Genomic DNA, 19,747 nt, shown 5'->3' with positions numbered 1-19,747 from the left:
CCAGAGATCAAGAGTCACATGTTCTATCTGCTGAGCCAGCCAGGTGCCCCACTTTGGTTTTTAACTATCTTTACTATTTTTAGATACCAAACGTAATACTTCAAATCTTCACTGTAAACATATAAACAATAAAATACATAAAACAATGTAAACTATTGTGTCTTTTTCCATTGTTTACGGTTATAAACAATGAAATAATATGTCAAATAGACCTCTAACATTCCTGTAATCCCAGCTCCTGATAGAAAATCGCTATGGCGAGTTTGGTACATAGTCAACCAGATAGTTCTCAATGCTTGCACTGATATGCCCCTATTGGAGAGACCCCCCCCCCTCCCCCCGAGAACAAACCACCAGAGTCCAGAGTCAAAGCCAAGTGGCAAGGGTCCTTTATTGCAGGTTCGAACCCGGTCCACCGCGCACTCGTTGCCGGTGACGCTAAGAGGCCCCGGGCAAGGATCTTACAGCTTCTTTTATAGACAGGCACAAACAAGTTAGGGATATTTTTTTAGAGGTTACAGAGCTGTTGTTGGTTGACATTTAAATTTGAATGCTCAGCAGAACTTGATTGGTTCCTGCCTTTATTTCAAACCATTCAGCAGAACTTGATTGGTTCCCGCCTTTATGTCAGACTACAACCGGGCACGCCCTGGCTGGTTTCGGGAATGGCGGGGGGGGGGGGGGGGGTCTTTTCTTTGCAGTTGTGAGTCCACCTGGTAATTTTTCTCTTAGTCTCTCACGCACTATGATATTTCTGTGTAAAATGTTTTCTATTTATAATTTTTAACAACAATAAATGCCATTTGCATAGTGTTCTACAACCTGCTTTTTATTTCATGGCGTTCTACACCCGCTTTTTTTCTGACTGAATAAGTGTCCACATCCTCTTTCTTAGAACAGCTTCATAAGAGATTATGGTTATTAATTTTTTTCAATTCATCCCTTACTAGTGGAATTTTAGTTGCGTTATTATTGTCTAATAAAAACAGTGCTACTGTGGACATTCTGGTACATCATCTTGATGCTCTTTCCCTTTTTATATATTAACTATCTCCATTAGCTCCATTAATATTGTCAAGCACGTAATTTATAACTCCTAAAGTCACTGCATCACTGTCTAGTTAGTTTGCTGTATTCAAGCAAGTTTTCTCCACTTTTTGGGTGCGTTGGTTTCCCCGTGCTGGGGGTCTTTGGGCAATACTGATGGAGAACCACTGCTAAGTGTGATATAAATGGTGTTAAGACGGTAAAAACGGTTCAATGGGAAAGTTCATTTCTCATAGAAAATACAAAATTTTTCAAAGCCTAGACTAAACCAGAAATTAGAATTAAGTTAATTAAAATTCTGTTGGGGTGCCTGGGTGGCTCAGTCGGTTAAGTGTCCAACTTTAGCTCAGGTCATCATCTCATGGTTCGTGAGTTCGAGCCCCATGTCAGGCTCCATGCTGACAGCTCAGAGCCTGGAGCCTGCTCTGGTTTCTGTGTCTCCCATTCTCTCTGCCCCTCTCCTACTTGTGCTCCCTCTCTCTTTCGAAAATAAACATTTAAAAAAAAATTTTTTTAGATAAAATTCTGTTTAATTATTTTGAAATGGATGCCATTTAGTAGAGCATACTAATAAGAGACTAGGTGGTTATTTATTAGTGATAGGAAATTTTTTTCTGTGTTAAGACAAGCCAAGGTTTTGTGTATATATACTACTTTAATGAATGCATTGTTCTAGATACTGTATTAAACAAATATTAAATGAGCTCACACATATATAGTATAGCTCTAATGCAAGCAAGCTCACCATATGTGTCGACTTTTTAAAATGGGTATATTGTAATGGTTAAGGGTGCAATTCTCCGGCTACACCTGAATTCACAGTCTGGCTTCATCATGTAGGGTTCTGTGCTCTTGGGCCAAAGTCCACTCAACTTTATGTTCCTCAATCTTTAATCTGTATATAACAAGAGAATAATGATAGTATATCTCTTAAATCCTTCCTTAAGAATTTAAAGAGTAAATATATGTAAAGTGCTTTAAACAGTGCAATTCTTATTGAGTCCTTACTATGCTATATGCCCTGGGGGAAGTAAATTAGGTAAGACAAAAATCCTTGCCCTCAAGTGGGTTTCTGCAACTTGAGTCTAAAGACATTTGAGAATGGTACGGGTTTATAATTTGGCGTAACTGAGTAGTCACAGGGTACAGTGAAAACATTTAGGGTGGGCCCTAGTTTTGAAGAGTATAAGTTTCCTAGGGGCAGAAATGGCTAAGCTAACACCTGAACAGGAAGGCAAGAGAAAGAAATTTTCAGATGGGCACAAGAAAGTCCATCTGTTTTAGGTACATTTGGGAACTGCAAACAGTTTCAGGGCTGAGTCATAGAGTGATGTGTGGGGAATAGGAGACACAACACTAAATTGATGGGTAGAGGCCAGATGATAGAAACTCTGAGCTGCTATGCAAGAGTTTGGACTTTATCCTGAGGCCAGGGCATAGACATTGAAAGGTTTTGCACAGGAAAATGACATGATCAGACTAGAGTACTAAAAATGATAAATTTGATAAGAGGGGTAATGAGGTAATATCTTTGGCTATTTAAAAAGTAGAATGGACAGAATTTGCTGGCTGCTTGCTTTATGGTGGTAATGTAGCACATGGTTAAGGGTGTGGCCTTCTTGACCAGATGGGCTACGCATCTAACTTTTCCATTTATTGTGTGACCTTAGGCAAATCACTTCAGTGCTCTGAACTTCAGGCTTTATAAGATTGGCTAAGTGTCATCTAACTACAGATTTATCAAGGGAATTAAATGACATAATGAATACAAAGTGAGCGGCACAGTGTGTCTAGTGTATTACTACATCAGTAAATGTATACAATAACAGAATATTACTCAAAACTTTAAAAACCAGCCAGTTATGGTTAAGTGGTCAGGTCTAGTCAGACTCAGGTTTAAATCCCCACTCTGCCATTTACTACCTGTAGGACATTTCCTGTGCCTCAGTTTTAGTATTTGTAAGATGATGAAAATGATAGTGCCTCTCAAAGTGTTTTGGTAAGGAAAATATGAGACAGTTGAGGCAAAGTGCCAGCATATTAATTCATTTAAACAGATTATTTATTGAGTATATGTGCCAGGCACTATTCTAGGCCCTGAGAAGAGACAGGCACAGTAGTAAATAAAACAGATGAAAACAGCACATGGAGCTTAACTATATCAAACATCTGGCACATACAAGTGTTAGGTATTCTATCTGTTACAAAGCATTATTCAAAGACAAGTTCTGTGGTCCTAATCTAAATTGTTTCTATAATTTATATTGTAATAAAAGAGTAATATTCCATAAACATTTGCAATAGTAATAGGAAGACAGAGAGACACAATCCAAGATAACTCAGACATTGTAAAGACGCCAGGTATTGGAAAGGGGAAACACATATTTGAGGAAAGATTTGCTGATAAGACGATGACTGCATTAACACTTTCTTTTTCCCAGGAAAAGCTGGAAGCGCGCGCGGGCACCTGCCTGAAATCTCCCTAAGAAGGTGTGATTATAGCCTATTTGCTTAAACCACGTTAAAACATTTGAGGAACGACTTGGAAGAAAATAAACATTAGTTTCCTTCTTATAAGATAAGGTATGCAAACACCAGAGATTCCAGACATATTTATTTAGTTCAAATGCCTCTACTTACAACAGAATCTCGGGGGTTTGTGCACCGGATGTTTAACAAAGACCTGATTAAGCATGGTGAAGCCTAGAATAGCGAGGCCCTGATCCTCCGTTGCTAAGGCAACCAACTCCGCGCTGGCCCAGAGGAGATGGAACCTGAAACCTCGGTGACCCGGCGGGTGGCCACCTTCCTTGTGTGTGTGTGTGTGTGTGTGTGTGTGTGTGTGTGTGTGTGTGTGACCTGGGAGGGTAGCCACCTTCCTTCTGTGTGTGTGTGTGTGCGCGTGTGTGTTATGGGTGAGAATAGGCCAGGAATACAACGGTCAATGGGGATGCTAGATACGTTGCCTGCCTCTATTCTCGGTAGAGGGCGCTACAAAAGCAAGTTCCTCTAGAAAGAGCAACCCCTCTTTCGCGCCTCACCGCCACAAAAGCGCCCAACACTCCCTTTCCTAGCTTACTTAATTTTGGCCGGAAAAGCCCCGCCCCCAGGGGAGAAAATAGCTCCACCTCCCAATAGCTTCTCGCGATCGTTGCGACGGAGCTAGCTATGGGTAACTTCCGGCCGCGACCGCTTCAGCTCTTCGGCGATTGGCCCATTTCTACCGTCTGCGCTTAACTTCCTGTATGGGTTCGGGGGTTGCACGTGTGGAGAGGCCTAAAGACGCAGCGGGGATTCGGGCTTTGCTGGCGTTTTGGTAATAGTCATTTTCCCGGGGCTGGCAGCGTGCCGTCGTCACTCTTCTCTGGAGTGAGCGCCGCGCAGCTGCAACATGGTGAGCAAGCCTCGTTGTCTCGGGTACGGGGCGCTCTGGTTTTCCAGACGCCTGGCGGCTTCCTCTGGTGCCAGTGGCTAGGGTTTGGGACGGCTGGCCCAAAGGTGTGGGGAGGCGGCTTGGCGGCCCTGTGCCCCGTATGGGTCACCCTCACCACCCTGGGCATCCTTTGCAGTTTAGAGTGCTTCTCCCACGGCCAGGCCTCCCCGGGGAGTGGAAAGAAGAGAATGGCTTCCCATTTATTCCAAGGGGCCTAAAAAAGCCTGTGAACGCAAAACACACAAACGTATCATCCTGTGCTTTCTGCAGTCGGGAGGGGGAGTTGGCTGTTTTCTCCAGACGTTGGAATGCCAGTTGTCTGCTCATCGGGTGTTCTCGGCATAGGCAACTTGTGGGAGAGTCTAAGTTTGGGCCCGAAGCAAGGTGGCTTACTCAACTGGGATGATGCTTTCTCAGTTTAGAAAGTCAGAGTTGGGTAGGGTAATAAGAGTGTAGAAATGATGAATCTTACTGTAGTTGTGCAGTCCTGGTTTCACTTAATAGTTGGTACGCGCCGTGCATAACTTGCTGGAAATGGTCTTCCCCAGATTTTCTGTGGCAGGCTCCTCTTTGTGATTCTGGTTCCACCTGTCGGGGACCTTCTCTGAGCACCCAGTCTAAAGTAACTGTTAGTCATTTGTAAGTTACTGTGTTTTATTTTCTTTACTTGAAATCTTTTTTTACTTATGGTTTGCTTGATAAGAGTAGGGACTGTGACTGTCTCATTGCTGTATCCCCAGAACCCATAACAAGGTTTGGCACAAAGTGCCATCAAATGTTTATCGAAGGAAGGTAAGTACAGATTTTCTCCAACATTGTTGATGTTGCTTACCACAGAAATGTGAGTTTTAAAAATCTGTTGACCCTTTATGTAACTTCCTGAAGGTGCCTATGTGGATTATAGTCTTTTTTATTCTTTTTCAACGGCTTATTCTGATTCCGTTGCTTTGAAGCCTCACAGGAAGAAGAAGCCTTTTATAGAGAAGAAGAAAGCTGTATCTTTTCACCTGGTCCACCGGAGCCAGCGAGATCCTTTAGCCGCGGATGAGACTGCACCCCAGAGGGTTCTACTGCCCACACAGAAAGTAGGTCCTGTTATATAGCCAATAACTTTGCAGGCAGGCTGTCAGATTTTAAATAAATTGTTAACCGCTGCTATTCTCAGACAACTGTGATCTTCTGGGAAACAAAATCTGTGACTTAATTTTCAGTAAATGTGCTGATTTTTACGTCTTGGGTATTTGATTGAGAGGATAAAGCATCTTTATTTGAGATGTTTAAATGAGCAAATGTTATAAAGTAACAGTGGATATTTACTAAACTAGCTACAGTGCTGCATGATTATTTAGGGCACATCTTTGCTTTCCTGTCATTTCAAAACCACGGACTCCCTTTTGGAGTGATGATAACCTCATTGCTTCTCTCATGAATTAGCTTTAAAAAATGCCAGGAAACCTTTAAAAAGTTGACTTGATTGTCAGAGTGTAAGTGTTGGTAAATTTGATAGGAAGTCTTGGAGAACATTGACTGTATCTAGTTTTTTAGTAAAGCCTGCTTGTGTTGTATGTTGGGAAGGGTTTTTTTGCATATAAATACAAGAAATTGTACTTACTTTTCAGGACCCTCTGGTCTTTTAACCCTCCAAGTACGTGATAAAATTCTGTGTGTGTGTGTTTCTTGGCCTGAATTTAAAAAAAAAATTTTTTTAAGTTTTTAAATTAAAAAATTTTTAATGTTTTAAATTAAAAAGTTTTTAACGTTTTTTATTTATCTTTGAGAAAGAGAGAGACAGAGTGCCAGTGTGGGAGGGGCAGAGAGAGAGGGAGACACAGAATCCAAAGCAGGCTCCAGGCTCTGAGCTGTCAGCACAGAGCCCAACACTGGGCTGGAACTCATGAACTGCGAGATCATGACCTCAGCCAAAGTCAGACGCTTAACTGACTGAGCCACCCCGGTGCCCTGGCTGAATTTTTTTAATTGAACTGTAGTTAGACATACAATGTTACATTACTTTCAGGTGTACAGCATAGTGATTTGACAAGTCTGTAGGTTAAGCTGTGCTCATCACAAGCATAGTTACCATCTGTCACTGAACAATGCTATTATAGTACCATTGGCCATATTCCCTATGCCGTACCTTTTATTTCCACGACTTAATTCATTCTGTAACTGGAAGACTGTATCTCCTGTTCCCCTTCACCCATTTGCCCATCCCCCCACCCTCCCCTTTAGCAGTCATCAGTTTTGTTCTCTGTATTTATGGATCTGCTTCTGCTTGTTTTTTTTTTTTCTTTTTTTAGATTCCACACATAAGTAAAATCATATATCTTTGTCATTCTCTGACTTACTTCGTTTAGCATAATACTCTTTAGGTCTGTCCATGTTGCAGTGGCAAGAACTCACTGTTTTTGTTTTTATGGCAGAGTAATACTCCATTGTGTGTATGTGTATATATATACACACTACATCTTTATCCGTTCCTCTGTCAGTGGACACTTAGGTTGTTTCCATATCTTGGTTGTTGTAAATAATGCTGCAGTCAACATGGGAGTCCATATATTTCTTTCAAATTAGTGTTTTCATTTTCTTTGAGTAAATCATAGTGGAATTACTGGATTATATGATATTCCAATTAATTTTTTGAGGAACTCCATTCTCTTTTCCACAGTGACTTCACCAGTTTATATTCCCACCAACAGTGCACGAGTGTTCCTTTTTCTCCACATTATCGCCAACACTTGTTCTTTTTTTTCTACCTTGGCTTGAATTGTTGCACAGAAATGTCTAGTAGAAGCAGTAATTGTTTTCATTCCATTTAACTTTTATATAGCACTTGGGTTCAGAATCTCTGTTTTTCCTGAGTTTTCAAGAATTCTTTGTCTCATTCTTATTAGCCACATCTTTCGTGTGCCATCTGCCTCCTATTCTGAAAGCTGTGTTCACTGGAAGGTTCCTGTGGCTTGTGCTTGGAAGAGGTGCTGATTCCATTTTGTTTATTATCCTAGATAAATGACGAAGAACGGCGAGCAGAACAGAGGAAGTACGGTGTGTTCTTTGATGATGACTATGACTATCTGCAGCACCTGAAGGAACCATCTGGGCCCTCAGAGCTGGTTCTCACAAGTGCCTTCAGTGCACCCAACAGAAGAGACGAAAAAGGAGGAAGTTTAGAAATTTCAGTAAGGCTTTTTATCAATATGTGTGGGAGCGAGTGAAGAAACCACCATTTATAAATCAAGATAACTAGGGCGAGAAATGGTGTCAATCTGAACACAAAAATAAGCCATGCTCTCACTTGAAATCATGTATGTGTGTGCGCATAGGAGACAGTAGGCTTCCTGTTCTCTGGTGGCAGCGGTTGGAAGTTGCAGCCTTTGACGGGGTTAGAACCTTTCATTAATAGATGTAGTCATGTTAGAAAGCACCTTCCAATAGAGGAAAAGCAGCTGACATTCCATGCGTTAACTATTTAGTGTCATAAACTGTCTTCTAAGGTAGAACTTAATTTTTGTGGAATGTTCGGATCTTTAACAGTTGTAAAAAGCTGTAAGCTGACCAGAAGAGAATAGAAACAATAGATATCATAATGAAGTTTCTGATACTCTTCTCAACAAAAATGCGGTGTACTTTAATTTTTTCTTTAAAGTATAAGCTAGAGCACATATTTCTGTGAAATTAATACTACTAACAAGCTCTGTTTCCTTGTTTATGTTCAGGATACTCGTGTCATATGACTTTATCTTTTTATTTAGTATTAGTGTATACTAAATTTTCCTGTGAAACTTTTATATCACCTGACACTTAAAAAAAGCTATTTATTTATTGGGTTTGTTGACAAAAAGAAGAGTTAAAAAGGGCACGAATTTCTCCTGCTTCTCATTCTTCAATCCTGTCATGGTCTAGGTATTGTTTTCCTCAGTGAAGTGTGATCATAGCTCCTTCAGTCTATAGCTTGTTGCTTAAGGAGAGTCAAAGGGGTTGCATTTCAGGGTATCATCCCAAAGGAAGGTAATAACTGCAGCTGCTCTCGTTCACTCCCTAGGTTGTAGCTCTCTTGTAAGGCTGCATAGTCCACTCCACAGCCCTGTCCCACTCCCACTGGGCTGTGTCCCACAGCCCACTCCCACATCTCTGTCCTAACAGAACCAACTTCTGTACTGCTTCTTTCCCAAGGTGATATTACTATCAGGAGTAGGGTAGGTATCTTATTGGCTCACCTCCTTCCATGACCCAGTGAGGGAGGGAAGAGGGTCTGGTAGTGCTTCAACTTTATCTTTTTTTTTTTTTTTTTTTAACGTTTCTTTATTTTTGGGAGACAGAGTGAGAGGGAGACACAGAATCCAAAGCAGGCTCCAGGCTCTGAGCTGTCAGCACAGAACCCAATGAAGGGCTCAGATCCATGAACTATGAGATCATGACCAGAGCTAAAGTTGGATGCTTAACTGACCGAGCTACCCAGGTGCCCCTTGCTTCAACTTTATTTTAGGGAGAAAAGTCTTAATAAAGTTCTTACATTTTTCTGGCTGAATTGTATGGGCTTTTAAAAGATTAGCTTTTTAAGGGGCACCTGGATGGCTCTGTTGGGCTTTGGCTTAGGTCATGATCTCGCGGTTCACGCGTCTCAGCCCCACGTCGGGCTCTGTGTTGACAGCTGCAGAGCCCAGAGCCTGCTTCTGATCCTGTGTCTCTCTGCCCCTCCCCCACTCATGCTCTGTCTCTGTCTCTCAAAAATGAATAAATTGTTAAACAGTTAAAAAAGATTAGCTTTTGAAAGATTAAGTTTTAATCCTCAGTTAATTTTGGGTAAAAGTAATCACTGTCTAATTGGCTTTGTAAGAGAATAATGCTCTTAAATGGACGCTTCAGTGATATTTACAAGGGTGAGTGAATTCTATTTAAAAACAAAAATGCCATCTGTTTTCTGTAGCATGATGCAAAAATATGGATGAGTCCTTTGTGCTTTTTTGATTTTAAAGTATTTTGTAACAAACTGCCAAAGTTGAGTAAACCAGAAATATTGAATAAACCCTAGAAACAGGAAATGAAGCAGTACAGAAGTAGTCCTGTGTGAGCAGCTCGATTGTCATATGAAGGAAAGGAGGTCCTGCTGTGGTGGAGAGCAGCTGGGCAAACTCAGCAGAGTTCACAACTACTGCAACCAATAAAAACATACACATTTTTTTAAATGTTTACTTTTATTTATTTTGAGAGAGAGTGAGCACGAGCAGGGAGGGGTAGAGAGAGACAGTCCTAAGCAGGCTCTGTGCCGTATCAGTGCAGAGCCCGACAAGAGGCTCAGTATCACAAACTGAGATCATCACCTGAGCCGAAATCAAGAGTCATGCGCTTAACCGACTGAGCCAGCTAGGTGCCTCCACCTTTCTTTTTTAAGAACGTAATCCCTAAACTCTGTGATTGTGATTCTTTGACTGTTTTTCAAAATTCGAAAAATACCTCCAAAGGTGAATTCACTAAACACAAGCTGATCCTCCCTTTTATCTTTTTAAGGTTTATTCATTTTTCAGAGGCAAAGTGTGAGTGGGGGAGGGGCACAAAGAGAAGGAGACAAAGAATCTGAAGCAGGATCCAGGCCTCTGAGGTGTCAACGCAGATCCCGACGTGGGGCTCAAACTCATAGACTAGCAAGATCATGACCTGAGGTGAAGTTGGAGGCTTAACGGACTCAGCCACCCAGGTGCCCCTGATCCTTTTTTTTAATCCCACCTTCCAAGAATAATCAGAATATCTTACAAACAAAACAAAACTACATACATATTTTATAATTTTTAAAAAGTAATTTATCAAAAGTCATTAAATTGTGCACTTTAAGTGGCTGAATTGTATCATATGTTAATCCTATCTCAGTAAAGCTGTTTTTTCTTTAAAAAAACAACTCTGTAGCAGAAACCAGATCTTTTCCTGTACTTTATGCCACCAAGAAGCGCCTTTTGGAAGCTAAGTTTGCTTGGTGTGCACTACTCCATAGCTTTTACTCATGCTCCTCAGAGGTTTCCAGTTTCACATGCTCCATGAGCCAGCGAGAACCAACATCTCAGCTATCTGCCTGCTACTAGACTGAGGATATGGTGGGTGATGAGGTACATGAGCCTCATAACATGTGACCCTCACATTGGTAACTATTTGATTGAAAAAAGATCAAACAGAGCATAAGGACCAGTCAGTTATATGTGCCAGCGTAAGTGGAGGTATTTGTGTGGTATGAAGAATGAGAGAGATTTCACCCAAAGGAAAGTTCTGGGAAAGTGATCCAAGAAGGCCTTCATGGAGGAGGGAGAAACTGAGCTGGACACTAAAGGGTGGGTCGTATTGAAGAGAGGAAGGAAACATTCCAGTTAGAAGGAGCATAGGTAGTAGTTGGATCAGTGTGTGACATGTGTGCTCCATAAATTACTTTGAATTATCCCATGATGTGAGGAACTGGACCTGAGTTACATGGCGGTCATCTTACCAGAGGTACTGAGTAACAGTAATTTGGATACGTAGAATAGGCCTGGATTTTACAGACCCTGAAAGTCAGGAGTGAAAAATCAAAACCCATTACAAGTTTGAGAAGGTCACCTTATAAAATATTACAGGAGTGTTAATCTGGAAGTGATGTGAAGGTTGGATTAGGTGTGGACTAGCTAAGCAGTGGTGGTAGTAATCTACATCTTGGTTAGCCATGAGCAAGATGGTGCCTGAAAGACTGATGTGAAATCACTTTATGCAAGAGAGTTCAAAGGGTTCTAGGGATGGAGAGATGATTTATGACCATCCCAGGATTTAAGATACCCAGTTCAGGGAAATGTTCTGCTATTAACCAGAAATTGGCATGTTATCTCGGTTTAAGAGGGAAAAGATTAAATTTTGAGACGAGGACAGTGGCATTGCAAAATCTGGATTTGAATCCCAGAACTTCACTTCAGCACTTTGAGGCAAGCATGGCATTTGATCTTTCTTAGCTTTTGTTGACTAAAACATGCTGATATCTCATGAGCATTAAATGGAATAATACTGGAGAACACTTTGAAGTATTGCTTTGAAGCTGCTTGTTGCTTCAGCTGATGGAATATACATGTTTAAGATATTTAACTGGAGCATAAGTGAGAGAGAGTGCAGGATATAGTTGTATTAATTTTCCTGGGACTGCCATAGCAAATTACCACACATTACCACTGGGTGGCTTAAAACAACGGAAATGTAATCTGTCACAGCTCTGGAAGTCAGAAGTCCAAAAGTAACCTTTCGGCAGCATTGCTTGCATTGTGGGGGCTCAGGGCAAGAACACTGTCCCACACCTATCTCCTCGCTCTTGGTGGTTACCAGCAATCCTTGGTGTTCCTTGGCTTTCGTAGACCCATTGCTCCAGTCCACTTGAATCTTCTCATGGCATTCTCCCCTGTGGCTTCGTGTCATCACATGGCCTTCTTACAGGGACACACCAGTCTTGATGAATTAGGGCCCACCATAATGTACTGTCACCTCATCTTAACTAATTACATCTGCAAGGATCCTATTTCCAAATGAGGTCACATTCTGAGCTATTGGGTGGACAAGAATTTGGGGTGGGGGGAGGACACTTCAACCCAGTTCAGAAGTATTTCTGAATCTAACCATTGTGTAATTTCTCTTTCAAGACCAAGGGAATTCAGTTGCCTTCATCAGTATTTGCATCAGAGTTTGAGGAAGATGTTGGATTGTTGAATAAAGCCGCTCCTGTTTCAGGTGTGCTTGATTTCTTGAACTTCTCAAGTGATTTGATCTGTGTTTTACAAACAAAGCATAGTAATGATAGTTTTTCTGTCTCTGATAAAGTGATGAAACAATTTGAGATGTGTGTAAATTCAGATTAGCGGTCATTAGGAAAGGATGAGTGAACAGGATACTTTTCTTTCATTGCCATCAAATTCTTAGTCTTTGAAGTTCCTTTTTGGAGAGGAAAGTAAGAAAACTGTTTTTGGAGATCCAATAGGGGAATTTTAACCTGGACCTAGCCTCTTGCAGTGGAAACGATGACATTCGGTTAGCCTTAACATGTATATAGATTTGGGGGCGCTTGGGTGGCTTAGTTGGGTGAGCATTCGACTCTTGATTTCGACTAAGGTCATGATCCCAGGGTTGTGGGATTGAGCATGGAACCTGCCTGAGATTCATTCTCCCTCCCTCTCTCCCCTGCTCATGCACTCTCCCTCTCTCTCAAAAACAACCCCCCAAACATACTTATGATAGACTAAATCTGCTTTCAGAATTTCTCCCAAGAGTGTATTTTATGGAAGTCCATTTTACCATCTGTTGCAGATACACTGAAAAGTTTTATTTATTTTTACTATCAACATTGTATTTTAGAACAAACAGAAGTGATGTTTGGTATTTTCTGTTGAATTGTCTTAATTGAATAATATTTGCCTTGTAGCATTCATTCGTTCATTCCACAGATTTTTGAGTTACCACTATATGATGGGCTCTGGGCTTAAACCAGAATAAAACATAATATCTGACTTCAGGGAATTTATTATGAGTTGGGAAAGATGGATAATAAAGAAGAAATTACAGTTAATTGTGCAAGTGAATAAATGGTTTAGGTAATAGTGGGCAAGTTGTCCTGGAGAAAATGGTGTCTGTTATTTCTTAAGTAGAAGTTAGGCAGGTGGATGAGGAGGGGGGTGGGAAGGAGAGGATATTCTAAACAGGAAGCTGCATGTGCAAAATTGAGAGAACATGAATACAGGAAACCATATTTTAGCATGCCTAGAATGAGGCAAGAATTAGTATGAAATGAGGCTGGAGAGTCCAGCAGGGCCCATGTTATGAGGGGGGGTTGGAATGGAAGCCATGTCAGTTTACAAGTTTGAACTTGAGGTTTTTCATAGACTATTTTTACACACAGAAGACCATAGCTGAAGAAACAGGATTTATTAAACTCTCCTAGGCTAGAAGTTTAACAGGCCACACATACTTAGAGTTACTTTTTTTTAAGCTTATTTATCTTGAGAGAGAGAGCAAGCACACACGCGCCAGGGAGGGACAGAAAGAGAGAGAGAGAGAGAAAATCCCAAGAAGGCTCCATACTGTCAGCGCATAGCCCAATGTGGGACTTCAACCCACAAACTGTGAGATCACCACCTGAGCTGAAATCCAGTTAGACATTTAACCCACTAGCCACCCAGATGTCCCAATTTGAGTTACTTCTTACAGGTGAATTTAAAACCTGATTCTAACTGCAGGTGTATGCTGTGAATTTTATAAGTAGATGAAGTTTAATATAGTCTGTAATGTAAGAGGTTTTATGATTTGAGTACTGAAACCAGAGGTATTGTTTCCCCATCTCCTCCCATTCAACCCTCTCTATGTCTGTTCCACACTAGACTGAAAGTTTTTTTAATTTTTAATTTTTTAAAAATTTTTTTCAATGTTCATTTATTTTTGAGAGACAGAGAGCATGAGTGGGGGAGGGGCAGAGAGAGAGGGAGACACAGAATCTGAAGCAGGCTTCAGGCTCTGAGCTGCCGGCGCAGAGCCTGACGCGGGGCTCTAACGCACGAACTGGGAGATCATGACCTGAGCTGAAGTTGGATGCTTAACCAACTGAGCCACCCAGGTGCCCCTGAGCTTAAAGTTTTTAATCATTTTTTTAATCCTCAATACATTGATAGGTAGAATGTGGCATAGAATAGGTACTCAGATTATGTTACAGAAAGGAATGCTGTTTTCTTGGGAATTAGTGCTCAGTTTTTGTTTTCCTTCTAGGACCTCAACTGGATTTTGATCCGGACATCGTTGCGGCTCTTGATGATGATTTTGACTTTGATAATCCAGACAATCTGCTTGAAGATGATTTTATTCTTCAGGCCAATAAGCCAACAGAGGAAGATGGAATGGATATACAGTACGTGTTGTTTCTTTCAAATTGGGAATGACCTGACTGTTGGTTCTTCTGTAGGGTGGTATCTATAGAATGTTAAAACTGCAAGAGACCTTTGAGAACATTTAGTGTGAGGCTTTTGTATTTTAGAGCAGAAAATGTGAGACTTGAGGTCTTTACAAATTGACGATAGGTGGGGCTAAAGTCCAAGTTGCCTGATTGCTGGTTCATTACTTTTCCAGCCATACCAGACAGGTCAGGCAGCACAGCTGTGCCTTAAACAGGAATCCTCCCTGAAATACCCTCAAATTTTACTTGTGTAAAGTCATTTGGTTCTGTTGTTTCTCAAGTTGTTTTGACAGTTAATTTATGACTCTGACTTTAGGAAATCTGAGGCTGAATATGACAGTGAGTGGGAAGATGTGGATGATGAGAAGGAAAGAGGTAGAGATGACGATAACTATGGCTCTGCGGGCTCATCAGATGAGGCCATGTCTGTCCCTGGAAAACCTCCTGGGGCTGTAGAAAATCATTTGTTCTGGGAAGAGGAAACTAAAAGTCGCTTTACTGAGTATTCTATAACATCCTCAGTCATGAGAAGAAATGAACAGCTGACTCTTCATGATGAGAGATTTGAGAAGGTAAGGTTCCCAGATAAGGGACCTTTTGATACTGGTTCCTGGTAAATTTTTTATGACATCGGAACTCAAAGCTAAAACTTTCAACATTAGAAATTGCCTGTCTTATTAAAACAGATCACAAAACCATCCTAGTTTTAATTCTGGAAAGAATGCATATAGATCTGAGACAGCTGATAGAACTTCCTGACTTTCCTTAGAGAGGTTTGATATTTTGATAATGAGAGTCTGACTCCAATCCCCAAGATTATGCTGTTTTCCTCAAGCATTGGCCTGAGCATAAACAAAATTCCATTACTTTTCTGTTTTTTTGTGTATGTTTGTTCACTGATATAGCCCCAAGTCTAATGTGGTATCTGGCATATGGTAGGAATTCAGACTGTTCAGCAGATGATGAATGGGTGGATGGTTGGTTTCCTTTAGAGTGAATCTTAAAGGTTCTAACTTTGCTACCTTTTCACTAAGTACCAGTAGGTGAACTGTTACTACAAATAACCTCACTCTTCAGGATTCACATCATCCCATTTACTCTTAACAGAGTTTGAATAATACAGTAAACATCTAAACAAGAATGAAATTTGTAACTAAGCCCCCTTAAAGTCTGCATAATCACTGAATTTGAAAGCATCTGTAGAGCCTGAAGTAAAGATTTCTACCTAGCATTGTTCTCTAAGCTGGACAGAGTGATCATCTTTCACTTTCATTAAATGGCAGCCTATTTTCCATCTAAATGTAAGTCTTAAAGTACTGGGTAGAATGTCTTCCACATACCATTGCAATGGTGCTTGTGATCTCATGGTAGTGCTTAAGTAATTGTGTAGAAAGGAAATTAATGTAAAAACCAGGGTGCGTAGCTGACTGAGTTGGTGGAGCCTGCGACTCATGATCTCAGGGTTGCGAGTTCAGGTCCCACCTTGGGTGTAGAGATTACCTTTAAAAAAACTTTAAAAAAAAAAAGTAGCATTTTAAATGCTGTAGTTTTAAAACATTTTTTTCCATGGTATCTTTTCTCTTTATATACAAGTTTTATGAGCAGTATGACGATGATGAAATTGGAGCTCTGGATAATGCTGAATTGGAAGGTTCCATTCAAGTAGACAGCAATCGCTTAGAGGAAGTCTTGAATGACTACTATAAAGAGAAGGCAGAGAAGTACGTGCCTCTTCCTTGTTCACTTTTTTTTCACTTTCATTTTTCTGCATGTTTTCTTACGGTCTTAATGGATTTCCATCCATCATTAAAATAGTGTTTATTGTCTCAAGTGGAGGGTAGACTCAGCTCAAGACAAAATAGTATTTTCTGGCTCTTAGTTCCAAAAAGTTTTTAAAAACCATAGCAGAGATAAAAGATGAAAACCAAAGTGTAATTGTTTTGCAAGGGTCAGATCCTTGAGAGAGATGGTCTTTAGATTTCTGAAAACATTATTTTCAAATTGAGGAAATCTATTGGATTCAATAAAGCTGAATTTCTCTAGAGAGTGAGTAGGTAAGGATTCTTTCTGTCTTTATTTCTAATTTTTATAGAAGGAAGGGTGATGATTAGATATTGGGTACCAGAGGACCAGAGTTCTAAGTCCATAGTTGAGAGGATACAAGAATGAAAGGAGCATCTTGGTTATGGGGAACACTGCCCATGTCAAAAGAACATTCTGAGAGCTTTACTTGATAGGATTATTTTATTGAGAGAAACAAAGTGTTAATGAACGAGGAGACTTCATACCTGAAGTTGGTATGGAGCTCGGAGGCATGACAAGCAGGGTGACTTTTCTTTTTTTCATTTTCAAATAAAGTTTTTAGTTCAACATCTGAATCTAGAAAATCACCCAGTCAGAATCTATATTGAGAAAATGGTATGTTTCCTTCAGTGTTGACTCACATTTTGATATTGAGGTTCAGAAGCTGACTGTAACTTTGGGTGGGAACATACTGAGAACCACTTTCTTTATGGCTCTGACCTGAGAGTCAACAATTGAAGGGCTTGAGGGTTAGAGTGGGGAGGTGCAAGATCACATTCCACTTGGAGAATAAGGTGGTGCTTTTAGCCTCCTTGGCTGAAGAATTCTGACTTCTGATTATATATGCTCTTCTCATCTTTCTGAAATGCCAGGCATTCTGAGAAGTTGATTTTTATGGCTCATAGAAAAATAAGAATTTGTCTCTCCAGCCATATTAGTATAACTTTATGGCCAAATATTTGGCAAATCAACATCCATATTGTGGTGATTTTTCTGCGAGAAACTAATGAAGTGTTTACGTCTGCTGGAAGAGTCTCCTTTTCCGTGATCACTATCACTTGCAGATCCTACAGTGGAACAAGGGCTACATATAATGAGTGAATTGTTTGATCACTTTGGAGAGACAGATTGGGTAATAACTTTTCGAGGCTTTAAGAAGACCATGTTTTAGGAAAGCTGCCATCTTGTTTATTGTAACCTTGCAGAGATCTCTTTTCTCTCAGTGGAATGAACATTGGGGCTGGGGAGAGCTGGGATTTTTTTGAAATGCTATTGTTTCTGGGGCGCCTGGGTGGCTCAGTCGGTTGGACGTCCAACTTCGGCTCAGGTCATGATCTCACAGTTTGTGTGTTCGAGCCCCGCGTAGAGCTCTCTGTTGACAGCTCAGAGCCTGGAGCCTGCTTCAGAGCCTATCTCCCCCTCTCTCTGCCCCTTCCCCGCTCTCACTCTGTCTTTCAAAATAAAGGTACACACACACACACAATTTTGAAATACTCTTGTTTCCATAGCTCGTCAAACATCCATACCAGTTTTAGTAACATACAGTATAGTAATGGGTGGTCTTTTGTTTTTCCCTCTTTTGCTGCCTTTTTCAAAAACTCAATCAAAAGTTGTGTAAAACTGAATACTCTGGAACCCTTTGAGGATCAGGACCTGCTAATGAATGAACTGGATGGGTCTGAGGAGGAAGAGATTGTTACTGTAGTTCTTGAAGAAGCTAAAGAGAAGTGGGATTGTGAATCTATTTGTAGTAAGTATTTTGGTGTCCTTTTTACTGATAAAGGTATGGTAGTGATTTTAAAGTATTAAATACATCAGTATTTTGAAAAAGTATGTTTTCTGTGAAAATGATTTAGAAAAAGTAATATTCCTGTTACTAAGTTGCAAAAAATTTCAAAACATCTGTAATAAGAGAGACTGCCATTTTGGCCCCCATGCTATAATAACAGAGACTTCATTAAAGTATGAAAAGATCAAAGTTGGGAAGATAGTAGGAACTCAGTAATGTTTTCTGAATTGAAAGTGTTCGTATCGATACGTGTTTATTTGTTTTTTTTTAAAGGTACATACTCCAATTTATATAACCATCCGCAAATTATCAAGTATCAACCAAAGGTAAGTCTTGGTGTCCTGAGCTACTTTAAATATGCAATGCAGAAAACAGTGGACGAATCATTTTTTCACAGTAGCTGTATCCTTTTGTGGCTGGAAACACTATTGGGAAGAGCAACACATGATATGTCATTAGTGAGCTGTGTGTGTGTGAGCTCTTTTTTAATAGGAATGGGAAATGACCTTAGTATGATTTTTGTTTTTATTTCAGCCCAAACAAATCCAAATATCTTCTAAAACAGGAATACCTCTCAATGTCTTACCTAAGAAAGGACTCACAGCAAAGCAAGTTGAAAGAATGCAAATGATTAATGGCAGTGATCTGCCAAAGGTGTCAACCCAACCTCGATCTAAAAACGAAAGCAAAGAAGATAAAAGAACAAGAAAGCAAGCTATAAAAGAGGAACGCAAGGTGAAGTACTTTTCTCAAATGGAAGATTTACAAAGAGCTTATGGGGGCAGTGGTCATAGAGATTTTCTTTTGTAAAATTAGTCTGCATTTGTTTGAAGATTTGAATAACACTAATGTATTCTTATACAGGAACGGAGAGTGGAGAAGAAAGCTAACAAATTGGCCTTCAAACTGGAGAAAAGAAGGCAGGAAAAGGAGTTGTTGAACTTGAAGAATAATGTTGAGGGTCTCAAGCTATGACAGTAGAACATTTAGGAAAAGGTGCCTTCCCCATTGGGGTTCTTTGTTATGTTCAGTAACGTACAAGGATCTTCAAAGAGACAAAACTATGTAATCTGCCATTTTTACTAGCAAGTATTTATACTACCAAGTTTTCTGTGCCATCTGTCTTGTAAATATTGTAACATTTAAAAAATATTATAAACGTAGAATATGCTCTGAAATAAATGATGTCACAAATGTGAAATGTTTGGATGAGTTGAAGGAAAAACATCTTCATAATGTAAATGGAATTGGTGTATTCTTCATTTATTTGTATGATTGTCCCAGCTGTCTTTTGCAGATGTTCTCAAATATTTCTTTGAAACCTCTCCACTCCTTTTCAGGAGTTAAGTGGTTTAATTTGCTGTATGTAGAAAAGTGACCCCAATAAACCCCATTTTGAAATGCTAAGTGGTAAGAGTTTTCCTGAGAAGATTCCACTGGTAAGAAACTAAGTTTCCCCTGCTGTATGCAAAGGCCTATTTCAAAAGGATGGTAAAACTGAATATTAAGGTTGTTGGGACTCAATTACTGGATGACTGACTTTTGGAATTTAGGAACAGTGAAGACAGGAAGCAGAAGAAGAAATAATCAAGAAAACTTCCTTGGCTTCAGTAAGTACCTGGCTCAAAATCAGAAATATTTACTTCAGTTTAAACTAGAAAGTTTGTCTTTCAAACATTATTTAATGCTTGGAATTGTTCATATTTGATTAAAAGACATAGTTGAAAACTTTCCTTGTTTTTTT

The 19,747-nt window shown here is 40.1% G+C and overlaps 1 protein-coding gene across 2 annotated transcripts; it reads left to right on the top strand.

Moving 5' to 3' along the window:
* The first annotated feature begins 4,271 nt into the window (after nt 1-4,271).
* LTV1 (LTV1 ribosome biogenesis factor) lies at nt 4,272-19,735 on the top strand. Of its 2 annotated transcripts, XM_015061870.3 has the most exons (11): nt 4,272-4,441; nt 5,434-5,565; nt 7,486-7,659; nt 12,118-12,205; nt 14,228-14,366; nt 14,728-14,983; nt 16,005-16,132; nt 17,825-17,964; nt 18,277-18,329; nt 18,538-18,738; nt 18,868-19,735. In XM_015061870.3, exons 1-11 carry the CDS (start codon nt 4,439-4,441, stop codon nt 18,976-18,978), a joined length of 1,425 nt encoding a protein of 474 aa, XP_014917356.1. In that variant the 5' UTR covers nt 4,272-4,438; the 3' UTR covers nt 18,979-19,735. The 2 variants fall into 2 exon arrangements, with proteins under 2 accessions (XP_014917356.1, XP_053078124.1); XM_053222149.1 differs by lacking the exons at nt 4,272-4,441; nt 5,434-5,565; nt 7,486-7,659 and adding an exon at nt 10,155-10,175.
* Nucleotides 19,736-19,747: the final 12 nt, after the last annotated feature.

Source organism: Acinonyx jubatus, chromosome B2 (genome assembly GCF_027475565.1).
Source record: "Acinonyx jubatus isolate Ajub_Pintada_27869175 chromosome B2, VMU_Ajub_asm_v1.0, whole genome shotgun sequence".
In the NCBI taxonomy this organism is placed as follows: domain Eukaryota; kingdom Metazoa; phylum Chordata; class Mammalia; order Carnivora; family Felidae; genus Acinonyx; species Acinonyx jubatus.
Note: the sequence above shows the minus strand (reverse complement) of the source record. Positions and strands in the feature narration are given on the sequence as shown.

What these genes read in the sequence shown, in the direction of transcription:
- LTV1 (XM_015061870.3), top strand. An exon ending in GAAGATGGAATGGATATACA is followed by an intron (nt 14,367 to 14,727) that starts GTACGTGTTGTT and finishes CTCTGACTTTAG; the next exon opens with GAAATCTGAGGCTGAATATG. An exon ending in TATAAAGAGAAGGCAGAGAA is followed by an intron (nt 16,133 to 17,824) that starts GTACGTGCCTCT and finishes CTCAATCAAAAG; the next exon opens with TTGTGTAAAACTGAATACTC.